This window comes from Phyllostomus discolor, chromosome 3 (assembly GCF_004126475.2).
Source record: "Phyllostomus discolor isolate MPI-MPIP mPhyDis1 chromosome 3, mPhyDis1.pri.v3, whole genome shotgun sequence".
Classification (NCBI taxonomy): domain Eukaryota; kingdom Metazoa; phylum Chordata; class Mammalia; order Chiroptera; family Phyllostomidae; genus Phyllostomus; species Phyllostomus discolor.
Window position 1 is genome coordinate 6,202,105 of NC_040905.2, and position 15,667 is coordinate 6,217,771.

Sequence of the window (15,667 nt, forward strand, 5' to 3'; positions counted from 1 at the left end):
GGGCGCTGACAGCCGCCGGCGTGCAGGAGCGGCACGGTGACCGCCCAGGCTCACCGACGGACGCGGGTGGGAGATGAACATCAGATCATGTGTGTGCCCGCAGTGCTTGGACGGTGCAGGTGGTGAGAACGCCTGGGCTCAGCCAGTTTTTGTTTTTGTTTTTTTATGAACTGATCTCTCTACGCTAAGGAAGAACTATACCTGTAGTAATTTTTTAAAAGATTTTCTTTTTAGCCCTGGCTGGCGTAGCTCAGTCGATTGAGCGCGGGCTGCAAACCAAAGTGTCACAGGTTCGATTCCCAGTCAGGGCACATGCCTGGGTTGCAGGCCACGGCCCCCAGCAACCGCACATTGATGTCTCTCTCTTTCTCTCTCTCTCTCTCTCTTCCTCTCTTTCCTCTCTAAAAATAAATAAATGAAATCTTTAAAAAAAGATTTTCTTTTTAGAGAGGGGAAGGGAGGGATAAAGAGAGAAAGAGAAACATTGATGTACGAGAGACACATTGATTAGTTGCCTCTGGCACACCCCCACCCGGGGACCTGGCCCACAGCCCAGGCATGCGCCCTGACCGGGAATCAAACCTGTGGCCTTTCAGTGCGCAGGCTGGCACTCAATCCACAGACCCACACCAGCCAGGGCTTGGCCAGCTCTTATTAACTGCTTTGGGAGCCTGGGGAAAAAAAAACCTAAGGAATGAGCTTAAGTCAGCTAACTATCAACTCGAGGCCTGCTGTGAAAGCACCAAGGCCTTTGAGGCAAGAGGGGGGATGGGCCTGCAGATGTTGAAAGCCAGCGTCCCCCTCCTGTGGGTCTTCCTTGCCTGAAGACCCTGCCGAGACCTCGAGGGAGGCAGGTAAGCAAGACGATGCTTGGCCTCCTCAAGATCCTCTGCCAAAGCCTTTGTCCTTCTCCACATGGAGAGCCGGGTGAGGTCCCAGCACAGCCCAAGCAGGGAAGTACCACCGGGGCTTGGGAGGACACCGCTTAGACCCTGACAGGACCGCAGACCCCGGCTGGTGCGTGTTCCCAGCACCCGAGGAGCAATGTGGGTGAGCGGTCCCGAGGGTGACGGGCCTGGGGTGGGGAGGCCGAGGGAAGAACGTAAGGCAGGATAAAGGACGGCTTACCATCACAGCAGCATTCTCCCGGGACGTGGCGTGAAGGACGCACGGACGGGTCCTCACACTCTACGGGACGGCTGCGGAGCTCGGAGGTGCGTCTGGCTCACAGTGAATGAGGCGGGCACAGTCGCACGGCCATGACGTGGCCTTCAGGCCAGAGGGGACAGAAAGTTCCAGGGGGCATGAATGTTAGGATGGAGTCATTACGTGAGACTGAAGAGCCACCTGTGTTCCCTGGGCGGCCGCTCCCTCCCCTGAGGCAACGAGAACACGCAGCACCTGTGGGGACTTGGGGGGTGGCCCCCCGGGGGCTGCAGTAGGACACCTGCCGGGGCACCGGTTGGACGTGCTTGCGAGCAGGGAGGCCGAGGCTGAGTGTTACCACTTAAATGTCGGGGGTTGGGGTGGGCATGATATAGCAGGTGGTAAGGCTGGAGGGGACATCAGAGCATCTTGACTTGACCTGCAGGGGTTTGTGGTTGCGGAGTTCTGGGTGATAGCTGGCTGGGGGGGCTCCTTGACTTGCGTGACCAAAAAAAAAAAATGAAAGAAGAGAGGCAGGCTGGTGAGCAGAAGCCTGGTGTGGCCTGTCACAGTGAGAGAATCATAGTCCTGGATGTCAGTTAGTTTACAGATCTGGTGGAAGGTGGGGCATGGGGCAGGTCTTTGCTGCCACAAGTACATGCAACATATATACCCAGAATTTTCGAGGACTGTGGACAAAAGTCTAACCTGAGACGGATACCAGGGAAGGGAGGATCCAGAGCAGGTCACGCTTCTCTGGGCCGGACAGCAGGTGTCCCTAGGTGATGGTAAATCTGTGCTACGTCAATATAGCTATGTCAATATAGTCAGAAAGGACCCTGGTCACCTTGCCGTCCTGCAGAATGTCGTGCTTGCCCACGATGTCAGGCAGACTTAGCCTCAGAAAGTGGCAAGCACGCCAGATGCTCCAGGAAGGTCTATGAGAGCCAGAGGACGCATCATAGACGGCCAGAGGAATCGGGGGCCTGCCATGCCGGTGAGAACCTGAGAGGGCCGACCTGCGTGTTTGCTCTGCAGTGAAGGTCAAGCCCTTCGCTGCACCCCTGGCCCTGGCACAGAGGCACGGCGTTTGCAGGCCTCTCTGGGTTCTGCGAGCACACTCGCTGTGCTCAGTGTATTCCTCCATCCCACTCATCAGGGCTGCCAGTGCCACGTGGGCCCCCCCCCCCCCAACACACACAAAGATCTGGTTTCAGGCTTCAGTGGAAACTGTGCTGCAACTCCGGCCACACGCGTGGCAGTGAAGACCACTGTGTGGGGTCTCAGGCAGCTCCAGGAGGGGGTTGCAGCTCCGCCCTGGAGGGTCCCAGCGGGAGGCCATGCTTTCTCACAACAGCCCAGACTCCTGGCGTGCTACTGGGCACCTGATTCTGGGATACTAAGGGACCCAGCACTGGGGCTGTCTTCTCCCGAGCTGGGCATGGTCAGATCCACAGTCGTAAATGCCGATGGGCACGGCAGCGATGTGTCCTTACCGGACTGGAATCTATTCAGGACATAGTTCGCCCTTCCTGCCCACGGCTGTTCTCCAACGCAGTCGAGCTATGGCAGAGGGTGTCCGACCCACCATCGTGGTGCCTCACCTAACATCGCCTCAAGAGCCACTGTGTTTGCAGAGGCGGTGGGCCGATGGGCACTGGACCACAGGACCTGCGTGTGTGAATCCACACCTGAGCCCCGCAGCACCAGCACCCACAGAACAGAGGAGTGGTGGGCCGGCGAAGGTACCGGCTGCAGGGCCGGGCCCTGCAGGGTGGAGGGTCCACCCTGTAAGATTCAGTGTGCATGTGTCAACAGTGGCTGACAGACACGCGTCCCCTCTGGTTAATGTACACAGGTTCGGGGACCCATGGGTAGACACGGGACTGACTTCTCTCACCATCTCCATCAGGGACCCACTTAAAGAATCGCTGCTTCTCTCTCCTGCGACCCAGGCTCTGCTAGATTAGAGGTTTTGGCTCTGGGGGCAGAGGGATGCTTTCGGCAGGGCAGCCAGTAAGGGCCCAGTAAATTGGGATCTATGACTGTCACAGGGTCCCTTTGGGACTGCCGTGCTAGTTGACAAGGAGGCAAAGAAAAGAGCTTTGATGATGGACCCTGACGATCTATCATAAGGAGTTAGAGAGGGGCACGTCTGGAGCCCACGAGAGTCACTCACTCGAGTGTCACTTCTGGACCCTCTGGTAACACTGACCATGGCCTGATAGGCCAAGCAGGGCAGCTGGAGACTCAGATACTGTAATGACAGAGGTCTGGGTCCTGGTGCCCAACCCCGACCAGCTGAGATGCTGGCAAAGGGGCGGGAAGTTTAGAGCTGGGCGAGTCCAATTACAGGCTCAGGAGCTGCTGCTGTATGGCTGTGGGGTAGGCATGTTTGCAGCGTGGTCCCTGACCAGCAGCATGGTCTTCACCCAGGAACCTGAGAACCGAGGATGCTCAGGCCCCTCCCCCGCTGTACCGAATCGTAAACTCTGGGGCTGAGGCCTCCCCGGCTGCGCGGTGACAAGCCCAGCGGGTGTGTATGATGCACTGGAGCTCGAGCACCCCTGCTGTGGCCGCTTCTGCTAACCCTGCGGCTGAGTCCTCCGGCCCCGCCCCTTGAAGGCAGCCACCCTGCAAAGGGCTGGGCTGGGTGGGACAGCTCCTGCCAGCACCCAGACCCTTTCAGCCACCCTTCTTCCACCAACCACTGACGTGGTGGCCGTCCCCGTGCACGTCCAAGACAGCTTCCCGCCGGTCCTACATGGCCAATGGTGAGGCCCTCGCACTTCCCAGGGCTTCTCTGACATGGGCGTGGGGGGCACTGGGGACCCACCCACCCGGCTCCCACACAGCGCCATCTGAGCGTGCAGGGCAGGCGACACCGTGGGGCCGCTGTGGAGCTGACGGGTGAATGTTTTCCCCTTTGTGCCCGGGGCAGACCCCGGAGATGAGCTTCATGAGGCTCCTCGGAGGAGCCTGCAGACTGAGCACCCACCACCCTTGCCGGCTTTCCCTTTACCCGCTCCCCCCACCCAGCCCCGCACTCCTGTTCTCTGGCCGCTGCCCCCGGATAAACTGCTCTACCTGCAAGCCTCAGTCTGGGGCTCTGTTTGGGCGGGGCCGGTCTAAGACCCCTGGCTGCCTGGAGCGCGCCTGGTCTGCTTTTCAAGTTACTCCTGCTTCTCACTCACATCCGATTGTCCTCCACTCGAAGTGGCCCTTCCCAGTGATGTAGCCCAAAGGGGCAAGCCCCTCACATCAACTACCCTGTCTGAATTCTCCACCCCTATGACAGCTTTTTCCCAAATCCTTCTGTCAGTGCCTCTGTCCCCACTAGAATATCCCGCATGAAACAGGAAGAACCTAGCGTGTGTCACTGTTACTGTCTCCCCCAGCCTGGCCTATAGTAGGTATTAATATAAAAGGCATTTCTCGATTCAATGAATACATGCTAGAGTTTGAGAACAAGAGAAGCTTGTAAATCAAGCCAGAATCTGAGCTAATAACACTTATTTGGGGGGGGGGGGGAATGCATACCTTAAATTTAAATTTATTTAAAAATTACAAAAAAATATCTCCACCAAGTTGTCTGTGAAAAAGTTTAAAAGCAGCAGCAGCAATGGTCCTGGTTCACCACCAGCAGTCCAGCGCAATTTATAAAATTGAACAGAATTTGGATGTGTGTCTTATGCCTCTGTAGACACGGGACCCCTTCTTCAGGTCCCTGTCTGTAGGGTCTGGCAGTGTCACTACGGGGACACCTTCCAGAGCCTTCTTCCTCTGGACCCTGTGCAGAACGATCCGGTACACGCCAGTGACAGAGCTCCGGGCGTCCCGCCCCTGGTTGTTTCGGATGTGTTCTTCCGTGATACCCAGGTGTGCCAGCGTGCTCTTGACCTCGTTCTCTTCCTCTCGGAGGGCGCCCGTTTCCGACAGGTGTCTGGGGTCCAGCTGGAAAGGCTCCAGAGGGGCGGGGTACGGCACCCCTTGCATCCACTCATGGTTCATGATGGGGTCGACGCCCAGCCGCTCGCCGGGCACCGGCTGCAGGACGCCCTGGATGAGCCGCAGGCAGGGCCCCGACACATGCGCGGGCACGCTGTACGTGCCCTCCAGGATGCTCCGCTTCAGCTTGGCCACGGTCTCCGCGCGGAAGGGCATGGTGCCCGTCACCATGAAGTACAGCAGCACCCCCAGGGCCCACACGTCCACGTACACGCCCACGTAGTGCTCGTCCCGGAAAAGCTCCGGCGCCGCGTAGGGCGGAGACCCGCAGAACGTGTTCAGCATTTCGCCTTTTCTGCTTACGGTGCTGAATCCGAAATCGCCCACCTTCACGCACGTGCTGCTGGTGTAGAACACATTCTCCGCCTTCAGGTCTCGGTGAATGATTTGGTTTTCGTGCTGCGGGAGAAGACGGACACAGGGGGAAATGGTCATGTCCAAAGTGAAATACCAACATTAAAAAAAAAAAAAGGCATTAGGCCCTGGCCAGGTAGCTCAGCTGGTTAGAGCATTGTCCTGCTATACCAAGGTTGCAGGTTCGATTCCTGGTCAGGGCACATATAAGAAGCAATCAGTGAATGCCTAAATAAGTGGAACAATAAATCAACCTTTCTCTCTGTGCCTTCCTCTCTCTCTCTAAAAATCAATAAATAAATTTTAAGAAAAGGCATCAGTTGCTCGGAAACAGGGAGGTGCCCTCAGAGCAGAAACTCAGCAGAGATGAAGCATGTTGGCAGACCTCCAGAGCTGCCCTGGCTGCGTAACTGCCAGCCACCCACAGGCCCCAAGGAGGTGAAAGGCTGTATCTCCCTGTGGGGTGGGGGGTGGGGCCTGTCCCACACGTGTGAACTCGGGAACTAGTGCCAGAGGTAAGACCCAGATCTTACGCCACTATGTGTTCCTGGACTCGATGACCTGTGAGGCTGGAGACGGGTTCTTCTGGCTGAGCAGCCTCTTGACCAGGGTCAAGTCCAAGAGGGCTCGGAGCCCTCTCCAGCTTCCCAGCCATGCTCCCTTGGCTGGGCTCCTTTGCCTCTACAGAATTGTGAGCAGGGACCTGGCCACGTGGGGGCAAGGTTCCAGCCGCAGGTGCCACTGCTGATTGTCAGCCCGTGCCCCACCCCCACCCTTCGGTTCTGACTCCAGGCGATCTGGACCCTTTCGGGCCTGGGGGCTCTTGCGGAATGGCTCCCTGGCACTCTTGCTGATTGATAGGCCTTTTGGGGTAAGAATCCAGGCTTTGGAGCCCGACAGTGTGGTTAACTAACTCTAGGTCCAACGATCCCAGCGGTGTCGTGCGTCAGTGCTCCTCCTTGTCACACGGGGCACGGAGGGCACCTCGTGAGGGCGTGGTGAGAACCGCACGTGACGCTGTGTCTGTCAGGCTCAGCTCGGCGCTGGCGCGGAGCACACGCACCCGATGAGACTCGGAGCTGCGTCTTTGACTCATCCTCTTTCCGGAGCCCAGACAGCCGGGAGAAGCGGCAGGGCTCAGCGCCACGGAGGGCTCAGCCTGCACCTCTACTGCTGGGCTCTCCGCTGGGTTCTTTCCCCAGGAGACCGTGGAAGACTCCTTTCCTGGCGGTTCGAGTGTGTGACACGGGCCCGGCGTGCTCCCCAGCCCTGGGCAGGCTCACCTCAGTACAGGCCACGGGAATGACCACCTTCAGGTCTGAAACACCCTCCATTGTTGCCATCAGGCTCTGCTCTCTTCTTCTTCCTCCTCCCTCCCTCCCTCCCTCCCTCTGGACTGCTATCTTGGGCCCCCAGGTCACTGACTCCCCTGCTGATAATGTGGTCAGAAAGTCACCGATCCCAGGCCTTGACCTCCAACATCCAGGCAGAGAAATAAACGAGAAACAGTGTCTCGACTAATACAGGCCCCGGACCAGGGGCTGTTTCCTGCCCATTGCACTGACCGAGATCTGGGGAAAAAGGCTCAAACGTCTGCCCTAACAGCCGCCAGAGTGCGTGCGTTCTGCAGCCCAGGTGCTGCAGTGCGCCCAGGATCACGGCCAAGGGCAGAAAGGCTGCCTGGAGCACCGGCTCCTAAGAGATCTAGGGCTTTAGGAGCCCAGATGTAGCTGAAGGAATCATCGGAGAAGGGAACGAAGGGTGACACGATCAAGTCGGAGCACAGTGGCAGCAAGAGCCGGAGTCGAGGAAGATGGGCTTGTGAGCCAACATGGGCCTGAGGAGAGTGTCCGGGAGACAGGCCTGAGCTGGGCCATGAAGTGTGGGCAGGGTTAGGAGAGTGAGACGTGGTAACAGGGCAGAAGGCATCCTTGACACGGGGCTCGGAGGACAAGGCCGAGAAGCAGCAAGAAGCTAGCCCTCCGGGTGGTGGCAGATGGGGTTGGAACGATGTGACCAGGGCCTGAGTGAGCGGCATCAGGCTGCTCAGAGGGACTCCTGCTAACCTGCGGACGCCAGGGGGCCGCCCTGTGAATGGGGGCTCCTGGGTGTTGCGTCAGAGGCCCGAGCACACACGCAGCCAGGCTCCGGACGCTCACAGAAGGGGTCGCTGCCTGCCCTGAGGGACTAAAGCCCTCTGGGACCCTGGGATGCTGGCACACTGAGGCCCCACGCTCCCACCGTAGGTGGAATGGGAGCAGGACTTTCCTCCACGTCCCACTCACCATGTGCTTCACGGCAGACACAATCTGGGAGAAGATGAGCTTGCTTTCCGGCTCGGAGAGCTTCCCTTCGGTGCTAATTTTCCCAAAGAGCTCCCCACCCCCTGCGTACTCCATCACCAGGTGGAGCTTGGAGAGCGTCTCCACCACTTCGTAAAGGCGGATGATGTTGGGGTGGTGCAGCTTTTCCATGCTGGAGATCTCGCGGGACAGCAGCCGCTGGGTTTTCTGGTCTAGCTTGGTCTTGTCCAGGATCTTAATGGCCACCTTTTCTGGAAAAAAGAAAGCGTCAGAGCCAGCATTCGTGGGCTCGTAGAAATTTAGAACGGGAAGGGAACTAGATTGGCCCCTTGAGTGTATGAGACGCAGACATGGGGACATGGCTTCTCCCAAGCTAACAGAGCTCATCCCTGATTGTCCATGTGTCTCGCACGTTTTGGTGCCAGTGCCTGGCTCCCACGAAGGTTTTAGTTTGGTGATCTTTACCCAGTTTTCTGAGTGCAGTTCAGGCTCCTTTGCTCAGCCGAGGAAGCCCCTCTCCCGCCTTCAGCCTCCACATCCGTCACTCCTGACCTCCACCCTCACCTCGCCGTGCACAGCTGGAGTCCGACCGCCACAGAGCCTTTGTTGCCCCCTTTCTCCCCGCCCCCCGGGATCATTCCGCTGGTCAGGCTCATGACCCCTTTCCTGCTCTCCCTCGGTCGACTCCTGATGGTCCCTCAAGGCTAGTCTCAGAGCCAGCCTCTTCCAGGACGGCGACTGTGGCACCTGCCCTGTGACGGCCACGATGCTCAGAGCCCGTGTTCTTCTCTCAACTACGGTCTCAGCACGCTGGCCTGTCCGTGCTGACTTCCTCCTGCCCTACCCCCCGGGGGCTATGCTCTTCGCCAGTGCCTGGACGCACCGGGACTTAGTGAGCGGGGGAGGTTAATTAGTACATTCCTCGACTGTGATACCAATTCATGGTAATTTGGTGTTTATGCATCGAGAGCGTTAAAAACGGTTGCACCTTTGACCCAGCCATTTCACTGTTGGCATTTAATCTTAGATAAATCATCTGACATATGTACGAGGTTGCGTGTGTGCATGAGAAGACCTCTGTGATATTGGGAACGGCTTAAGTATCCAGCAAGAGAGATGACTAACATAAAGTGTGGATACCAAAATAATTACATGAAAAATGTTCAATATGGAACAAGGGAGGAAAAATACAAATATACAGTTGCATAGAAAATATTCTGGTCAGATAGTCATCAAAATGTTTAGAATAATTATTTTATTAGTAGGAGGATCATGAATAATTTTCCTTTAAATTTTTCTTGCTTATCTATAGTTTCTCATTTCCCTGCAACTAATTATGCAACCTAGATATAGAGTTAATATGGATTAAGTGTGTAATAAAAATGGTTGATATTTGAAACTGAATGAATCTCTGCTCCAAGGTAATCCTTCATTCATTTTTTTTTTGGCTCAAAGTGGACCAGACTGTCTACTGGATAAGAAAGATTTTCTAGGCCAGTAACCGGGGAGAACAAAATTGCACCCTGCCCACTGCACCTACTTGCAAAAGACCTGCTTTGAAGAGGTTTGGCCCAGTGTTGACCCACACGGAAACAGACGCTGCTAGTTTAAAGTAGGAGTGTTATCGGTGTATCCAAGAAGGACTCCTAGCATGGGAAGAGGCGGATTTTGCTGGGGGCTGGGGCGGCAGGGCTGGGGAAGGAGGAGGAAGTAGACCCTCCGGGCCGGAACCGGTGCGGGCCATGGGCCCCAGCGATGGATCTGCGCACTGCCACCTGATGCATGAACTCCCGGTTTTGTGGAGCCCACTGGGTGTGCGGTCCTTCCAAGGGCAGATTTCCCGGAGAGGAGGCCTCTGTCCCGCCTGGGCCCCCCCCCCCCCCCCCAGCGCTGGCCCAGGCGGTGGCCCAGGCTGCTGATAACGCGCAGGCCCCTCTCCGCTGCCCACTGCTCCCCACGTTACCGTGGCTCAAGAGCCAGGTCGCCCACTTCCCTCTTTTCTCCAAGTATCTCCTCCGCGACTCCAGATGCATCCGCACATACACACACCTGCCTACGCGACCTCTCCACTCGGTTACTTGTCTTAGTTCGGGTTCTGCCAGAAGCAGATCCTGACGCAGAGAGTCAAGTACAAGTAGACCGAGGGAGGAGGGGACCCCAGGAAATGCTGGTAGGAGGAGGAGGAAGGGAGGTAGAAAGGGAAGGTGGCCAGTAAAGCGGGTGTTGCTACGTTACCAGTTAGCCCTGCTGAGACTTGCGATGCCTACGCTTTATCGGGAGACAAGCGAGGGAGCTGGGGTCCCTGCCCATCTCCTACGCCAGTCACCGGTGGCTGGCTGTTCCTGGGGGTGTCACTTCCCCTGTCCCTGTGGCCTGCCCTGCAGGTAGGAGGAGAAAGCCCAGCAGCAGACAGATGGAGGGACTGGCATTTGCAGGGGGGGCAGGGCCTGCATGCACGGAAGAGGTAAGGCCCAAGGAGACGGTGAGGCATGGGAAGCATCTGCCGTGTGTGTGTAATAGACGTGTAATAAGTATGTGCAACACACATGGTCAATACTGAGCACGTGTTGCCCCCACGCCCACACCTGCTCCCCCTACACTCATCCCAACTTCAGTAAAGGCAAGTGCTCTTCTGGCCGCTGGGCAGATCAAAAACCTTGAGCACTCGACTCTTCTCCTTTGTACGCACTCCATTGTCAGTCTATCAGCAAATCCTGTTACCTCTGCCTTCTACACAGAGCAGTGTCCAGCCACGCCTCAGTGTCCCGCTGCTACTGTCCTGACCCAAGGCACCCTTAGCCCCGGCCTGGGTCATTGCCACAGGCTCCTAACTGACCTCTCCTTTTCTGCCTTTGACCCCTTGCAGGCTATTTTCAATGCAGCAGCCAGGTGATCCTGTTAAGGCACAAGGCAGATTGCATCGCTTCCCTGCTCCCTGCGAGGGCTCTGGTTCACCGGTAGGAAAAGCCGCTATCCTTACCCTGACATGCTGGCCCCGCGGGGTCTGCTGCCTGCTACTCGCTGCCCTCGCCCCGCGGCCGCTGCCAGGGTACAGCGGACAGGTTCCCCCGCCGGTGCCCTTGTGCGTGCTGTTCCCTCTGCCCGACGGCTTTCCCTGGTGTGCATCCGCGCCAGATCCCTATTTCCTTCTGTTCAATTATCCCCTCGTCAGTCAGGCTGGCCCAGGCCGGCTTACCTGAGCCTGCAAGCCCCCAGTGCTCCCGGGCCCTCCCCGTCCTGTTTCCCGTCCTGTCACTGTCCTGACCTCACAGGACGCACGACTGACTGGCCGACTTCCGTGGGTCTCTCCCCACCGGAATTGAGCTCCATGTGCCGGAGACTGTTATCCGTTTCGTTCACTGCTGTGTCTCGGGAACCCAGACGAGGGCTTGCTACACAGTCGATGCTCAGCAACGGTCTCATTGAACCCCCACAGGGGCCCAGGGACAGCGTGAGCACCCCCGTGCACGCTCGGCTTTGTGTCTTGCTTTTCCATTTTCCGTTGCGCCCTGCCCCTGTTCCATGAGGCCACACACTCTGCATTGTCGTGGTTTTTAAAGGCCGTGCAACCTTACATCCGGTGTGCGTGCTTTCATTTACTTGACTATTTCTATATTGTTGGATCATGTTGCACTCCAGGGAACGCCGCAATGAACACTTTTTTTGGTAATTGTCTTTCTAATATTGGACTTATTTTTAGGATGGAGTCACAAAAGTTGCTCACTATTTTTAAAATGTAAAAAAACCATGATTTTTAATTGATGTTTTTAAATTATTCTTACTTTTATTTTTTTAGATTTTATTTATCCACCTTTAAAAAAAAAGGGAAGGGAAGGAGAGAGGGAGAGAAACATCACTGTATGGTTGCCTCTCCCACGCCCCCTACTGGGGACCTGGACCGCAACCCAGGCATGTGCCCTGACTGGGAATCGAATGGGCAACCCTTCGGTTCACAGTCCAGTGCTCAATCAACCGAGCCACACCAGCCAGGGCAATCCCTGTTTTTAAAAAGGTTTTCAAGGAGAGAGATCATTTTTTAGAATCAGTGGGTCTTCCCTATTAAGATTTTGTAGAGACTGCCAGGTGCTCCCCACTCCCCCCAGTCAGGTCATCCCAGGAGATTAAGTTGGAGACCCTCCCTCAGGGCACTTCCCACCAATGCTGAGTGTTCGTGAGAAGTTCACACGCTAACCCACTTCATCAAACATTTGTTCGCTGTTTCTTACTCTCCAGGGATTGATATGACAAAAGGTTGGGCACCTGGGAAGTTGTGACCAGGACACCCAAGACTCTCCCTGGATTTGTTAAGCTCCGAATCTTTATTCCTTATCCATACATCATTCTCTTGGGCCCCGGGGTGGCTGTCGGACTCACTGGCTCGTGACCTCCGTGTCCTTCCAAGCCACTGCCTCCACATCTCCCCCTCAAACCCATCTGTCCGCCTGCGTCCGCTGTGGACTGCTCATCGTTCAAGCCGGAACCTGGGAGTCACCCCCAATTCCTCCTCTCCCTGCCCCCCTCTCTCCTCCCCCATCCAACAAGCCACAAGTGTTTCCAGCACTCGGACAGATTTCTCTCCCATGCATCCCCTTCCCGCCATGCTCACGACCACCCCCCAGCTGAGATGGACTCGGGGTCACGTTCATCGGAGCCATTAGACTAATGTTTTATTCTGACCCCCCCAACTCCGGTCGCACCCCAACTTCAGGTTTGCCTTCCTCACTGAGATCAAATTCTATTAGTCGCTTGTGTTCATTGCTCGCTTTAAGCTCTTCAATGACTCCCAGGAACCAAATGACAAAATCCAAATATGCAAGAAGATTCTCCACCATCAGCCCCCCGGCTTCCTCACCCCCAGTATCGCCCGCTACTCTGCGGAGGCATCCGGGCTCCGGCCTCGCCGAACTACTTTCAGGCCTCAAAGACTCCCCAGACTGGCTCGCCCCTCCATGCACTCTTCATCCTCCCTCTGCCTGGAATTCCCTTTGCTGCGTGTCCTGTATGATTTCTCCTCAAACCTCAAGACCCCATACAAGGCTTTCCTGGTCAACTGACCCTTTCCTGACACCCTCGGGCACAGGGGAGCCCACCCTTGGTACCTTACCGGGTGACAACGCTCACCCATTGTTTCCTGTCCGTCTCCATGACATAGCGTGAGTCCCTATCAGGCTAGAGCGGGATCACATGCATCCCTGCAAAGGCCCAGAGCGAAGTGGGGGCACGGGAGAGTCCATTACATTTTTTTTTAAAGAGAGGGATAAAAGGACTGATGAATAAATAAGTTGGGAGGTGAAAAGAAATTGCTGCGGAAACACGAGACTAGAGCACCGGAGAGGAAAGGCCGGGGGGAAGAGGTCAGGAAGGGCAGCGGCCGAGAAAGGGACAGACACCACCGCCTCTTCTGCTTTTGTTCGTGACAGCAGATGGGACATGAAATATTCAGAGGCTGAGTGCGTCATCTCTTTTGAGAAATTTCTCATCAGCCTAATTTCTGATGGTGTTGGCTTCAGCCTGCCCTCTCGGCTTGCGAGGCCCCGGGGGAATCTGAGCTGTTCGTTATAAAAATAAACCCCCGCCGGGGAGGGGGGGCCTGTCGTGGAGTCTTTTTTCTAGAGACCAGGGCAGCGGGCACCTTTGTCAAAACCACTGTCCTGGGACGCTGTTCCTTTCTCTTATCCAGGCGGCCCGTGTTTCCTAGAAAACCTCGTGACAGCCCGGGGCAGGCTGGCTTTGTGTGGGGGGACCGTGCTGATACGAATCACTTTCCATTCCTACGTAATCTGACGCGGCCTAGCTAGGGGTCAGGGCGTCTGAGATGCCCAGCAAGGCTTCCTAAACCGCTCACGAATAAATCTCCTTCTTCTTGTAGAGGTACAGATTTTAGAGGGCTGCCCCCCTCCTCCTTCTATTCCTGTCTGCTCAGAGCAGCCTAATGTCCCCTCTCGATCCACAAGCCACAGTTTTCTCGTCCTGACTCTGTCGTCCTGCCCCGAGCGAGACTCGGCCCCCCGCACCTGCCTGCCCCCGCTGTCGGCATCGCCTCACGTGGATTTGCACCTGGGCTTGCACCCACACTGTTTGGTGCCCACGCTTCTCACCTTCCTACTCTCCCCTGCGCTCGGGGGCTCGCTCTGGGTAGAGCCCCAGAAGACAGACGAGGCTCGGGCCAGGCCTAGGTCTTCCCGAGGGGGCCTACGAGACCCGAGGTGAAGTCAGGGGTTTCTTTTTTCTGTTGCATTCACGCGCCCAGTTACCTGCTGGCACATCTCTGTCTTGTTTTGACCTCCCTCCCCTTCGGCACACATATCCCGGAACCAGGGGGGCCTTGAACCTTTGACAACAGAGCGGGTCTGCACTGAGGATCTCGCGCCCATGAAGCCACTACAGTGTTCAAGTGCACAGCAGGGTAATGCGTCCTCCTCTGACCCTCAAGGGACTAGGACTGACTTACTTTCAGGACACAACGGAACTCGCGGCATTCTGAAGGGAGTCACCGTACACATCCAGTGGCCGGTGCTTGCCTTGCTCCGTGCGCCCCGCCTCATGGCCTGTCTGCGGAATCCGGGGCTGACCCGTGTTTCTCACTCGCCCGGCGCCCGTGTCTGCGGTGGACACGGCCCTGTCCCTTTGCTGTGCTCTCCGCTTGCCTTCTCAAAGACACACGCTTGGACCTTGGGCTCCGCGGAGAAAGCCGTGGGGCTGACGACCCTCAGGGCTGCCGCTGACTCGACACAGGCGTGCCCAGGGCTCCAGGGGGGCCCATCGCCGGCTGGCCGGTGAGCGGTCATACAGGGGCGGGCCACAGTAGGTTAACGATAATAATAAGAACCCTGGCTGGTGTAGCTCAGTGGATTGAGCACGGGCTGTGAACCAAAGTGTTGCAGGTTCGATTCCCAGCCAGGGTACATGCCTGGGTTGTAGGCCATGACCCCCAACAACCGCACATTGATGTTTCTCTCTCTCCCTCTTTCTCCCTCCCTTTCCTCTCTAAAAGTGAATAAATAAAATCTTTAAAAAATAATAATAAGAAGAAATAATACCTGGCTGGCATAGCTCAGTGGATTGAGTACAGGCTGTGAACCAAAGTGTTGCGGGTTCAATTCTCAGTTAGGGTACATGCCTGGGTTGCAGGTCATGACCCCCAGCAACCGCACATTGATATCTCTCCCTCTCTCTCTCTCTCTCTCTCTCTCTCTCCCTCCCTTCCCTCTCTAAAAATAGATGAATAGAATCATTAAAAAAAGAAATAAAAAGTAATACAATAATTAATAAATAATAATGCAAAAACAAACTGTGTTTCACACACTCACGTCTGTAGACCTACTTCGGCTCGCCCCTGTATTCTCCCTGGCTCTAAAGTCTGAGCTGAAATGGGATGAAATCAGTGGGCTGGAGGCGAACGAGGATGCTGAGGGATTGTGCGGCTGCGGGATGCGCCGCAGGGATCTTTGACTACGCCTCTGCCGATCCAGCGGAGAAAGCCACTCTGCTGAAAAAAGGGTGAGGACGGCACACACCCACCAAGGGAAACAGAAACAAGAAACCACGTGGCCCCGAGGACGAGGAGGGCTGGAGACAGTCAGCTGCTGAAACCTGGCTCCCCATCCCTGCTGCGGATCCACCAGACAGAAGGCGCCCCTGCTCTGTGAGCTGCTGGAGCAGGCTCCCATCCCGGGAACGGGCGGACGCATGACATCAGCCAAAGCAGACTAGTAGCAGCATCCTGGACATCGTCCCCTCCCGACGTCCTCCCATGGTTTGCCTTTGTCCAACGTCTCCCCGCTTCCTGGCCCTGTCTTCTGTCTCTGGTCCCTCTCCTCCCCTCCCCACGTGTTCCATCTTTTTTCTCTCATTCT

At 56.4% G+C, this 15,667-nt stretch overlaps 1 protein-coding gene across 2 annotated transcripts in view; it reads right to left on the bottom strand.

Annotated features, from left to right (window-relative positions):
- Window positions 1-4,683: 4,683 nt before the first annotated feature.
- The window catches only part of NIM1K (NIM1 serine/threonine protein kinase), a 42,829-nt gene continuing 31,845 nt past the window's right edge, over window positions 4,684-15,667 (bottom strand). For both annotated transcript variants that reach the window (XM_036020170.1, XM_028527043.2), the window contains 2 exons: window positions 7,794-8,062; window positions 4,684-5,553 (listed from right to left, as the gene is read on the bottom strand). In XM_036020170.1, coding sequence (XP_035876063.1) covers window positions 4,804-5,553; window positions 7,794-8,062 — 1,019 coding nt within the window. In that variant the 3' untranslated portion in view covers window positions 4,684-4,803. The remainder of the gene's footprint in view (window positions 5,554-7,793; window positions 8,063-15,667) is intronic.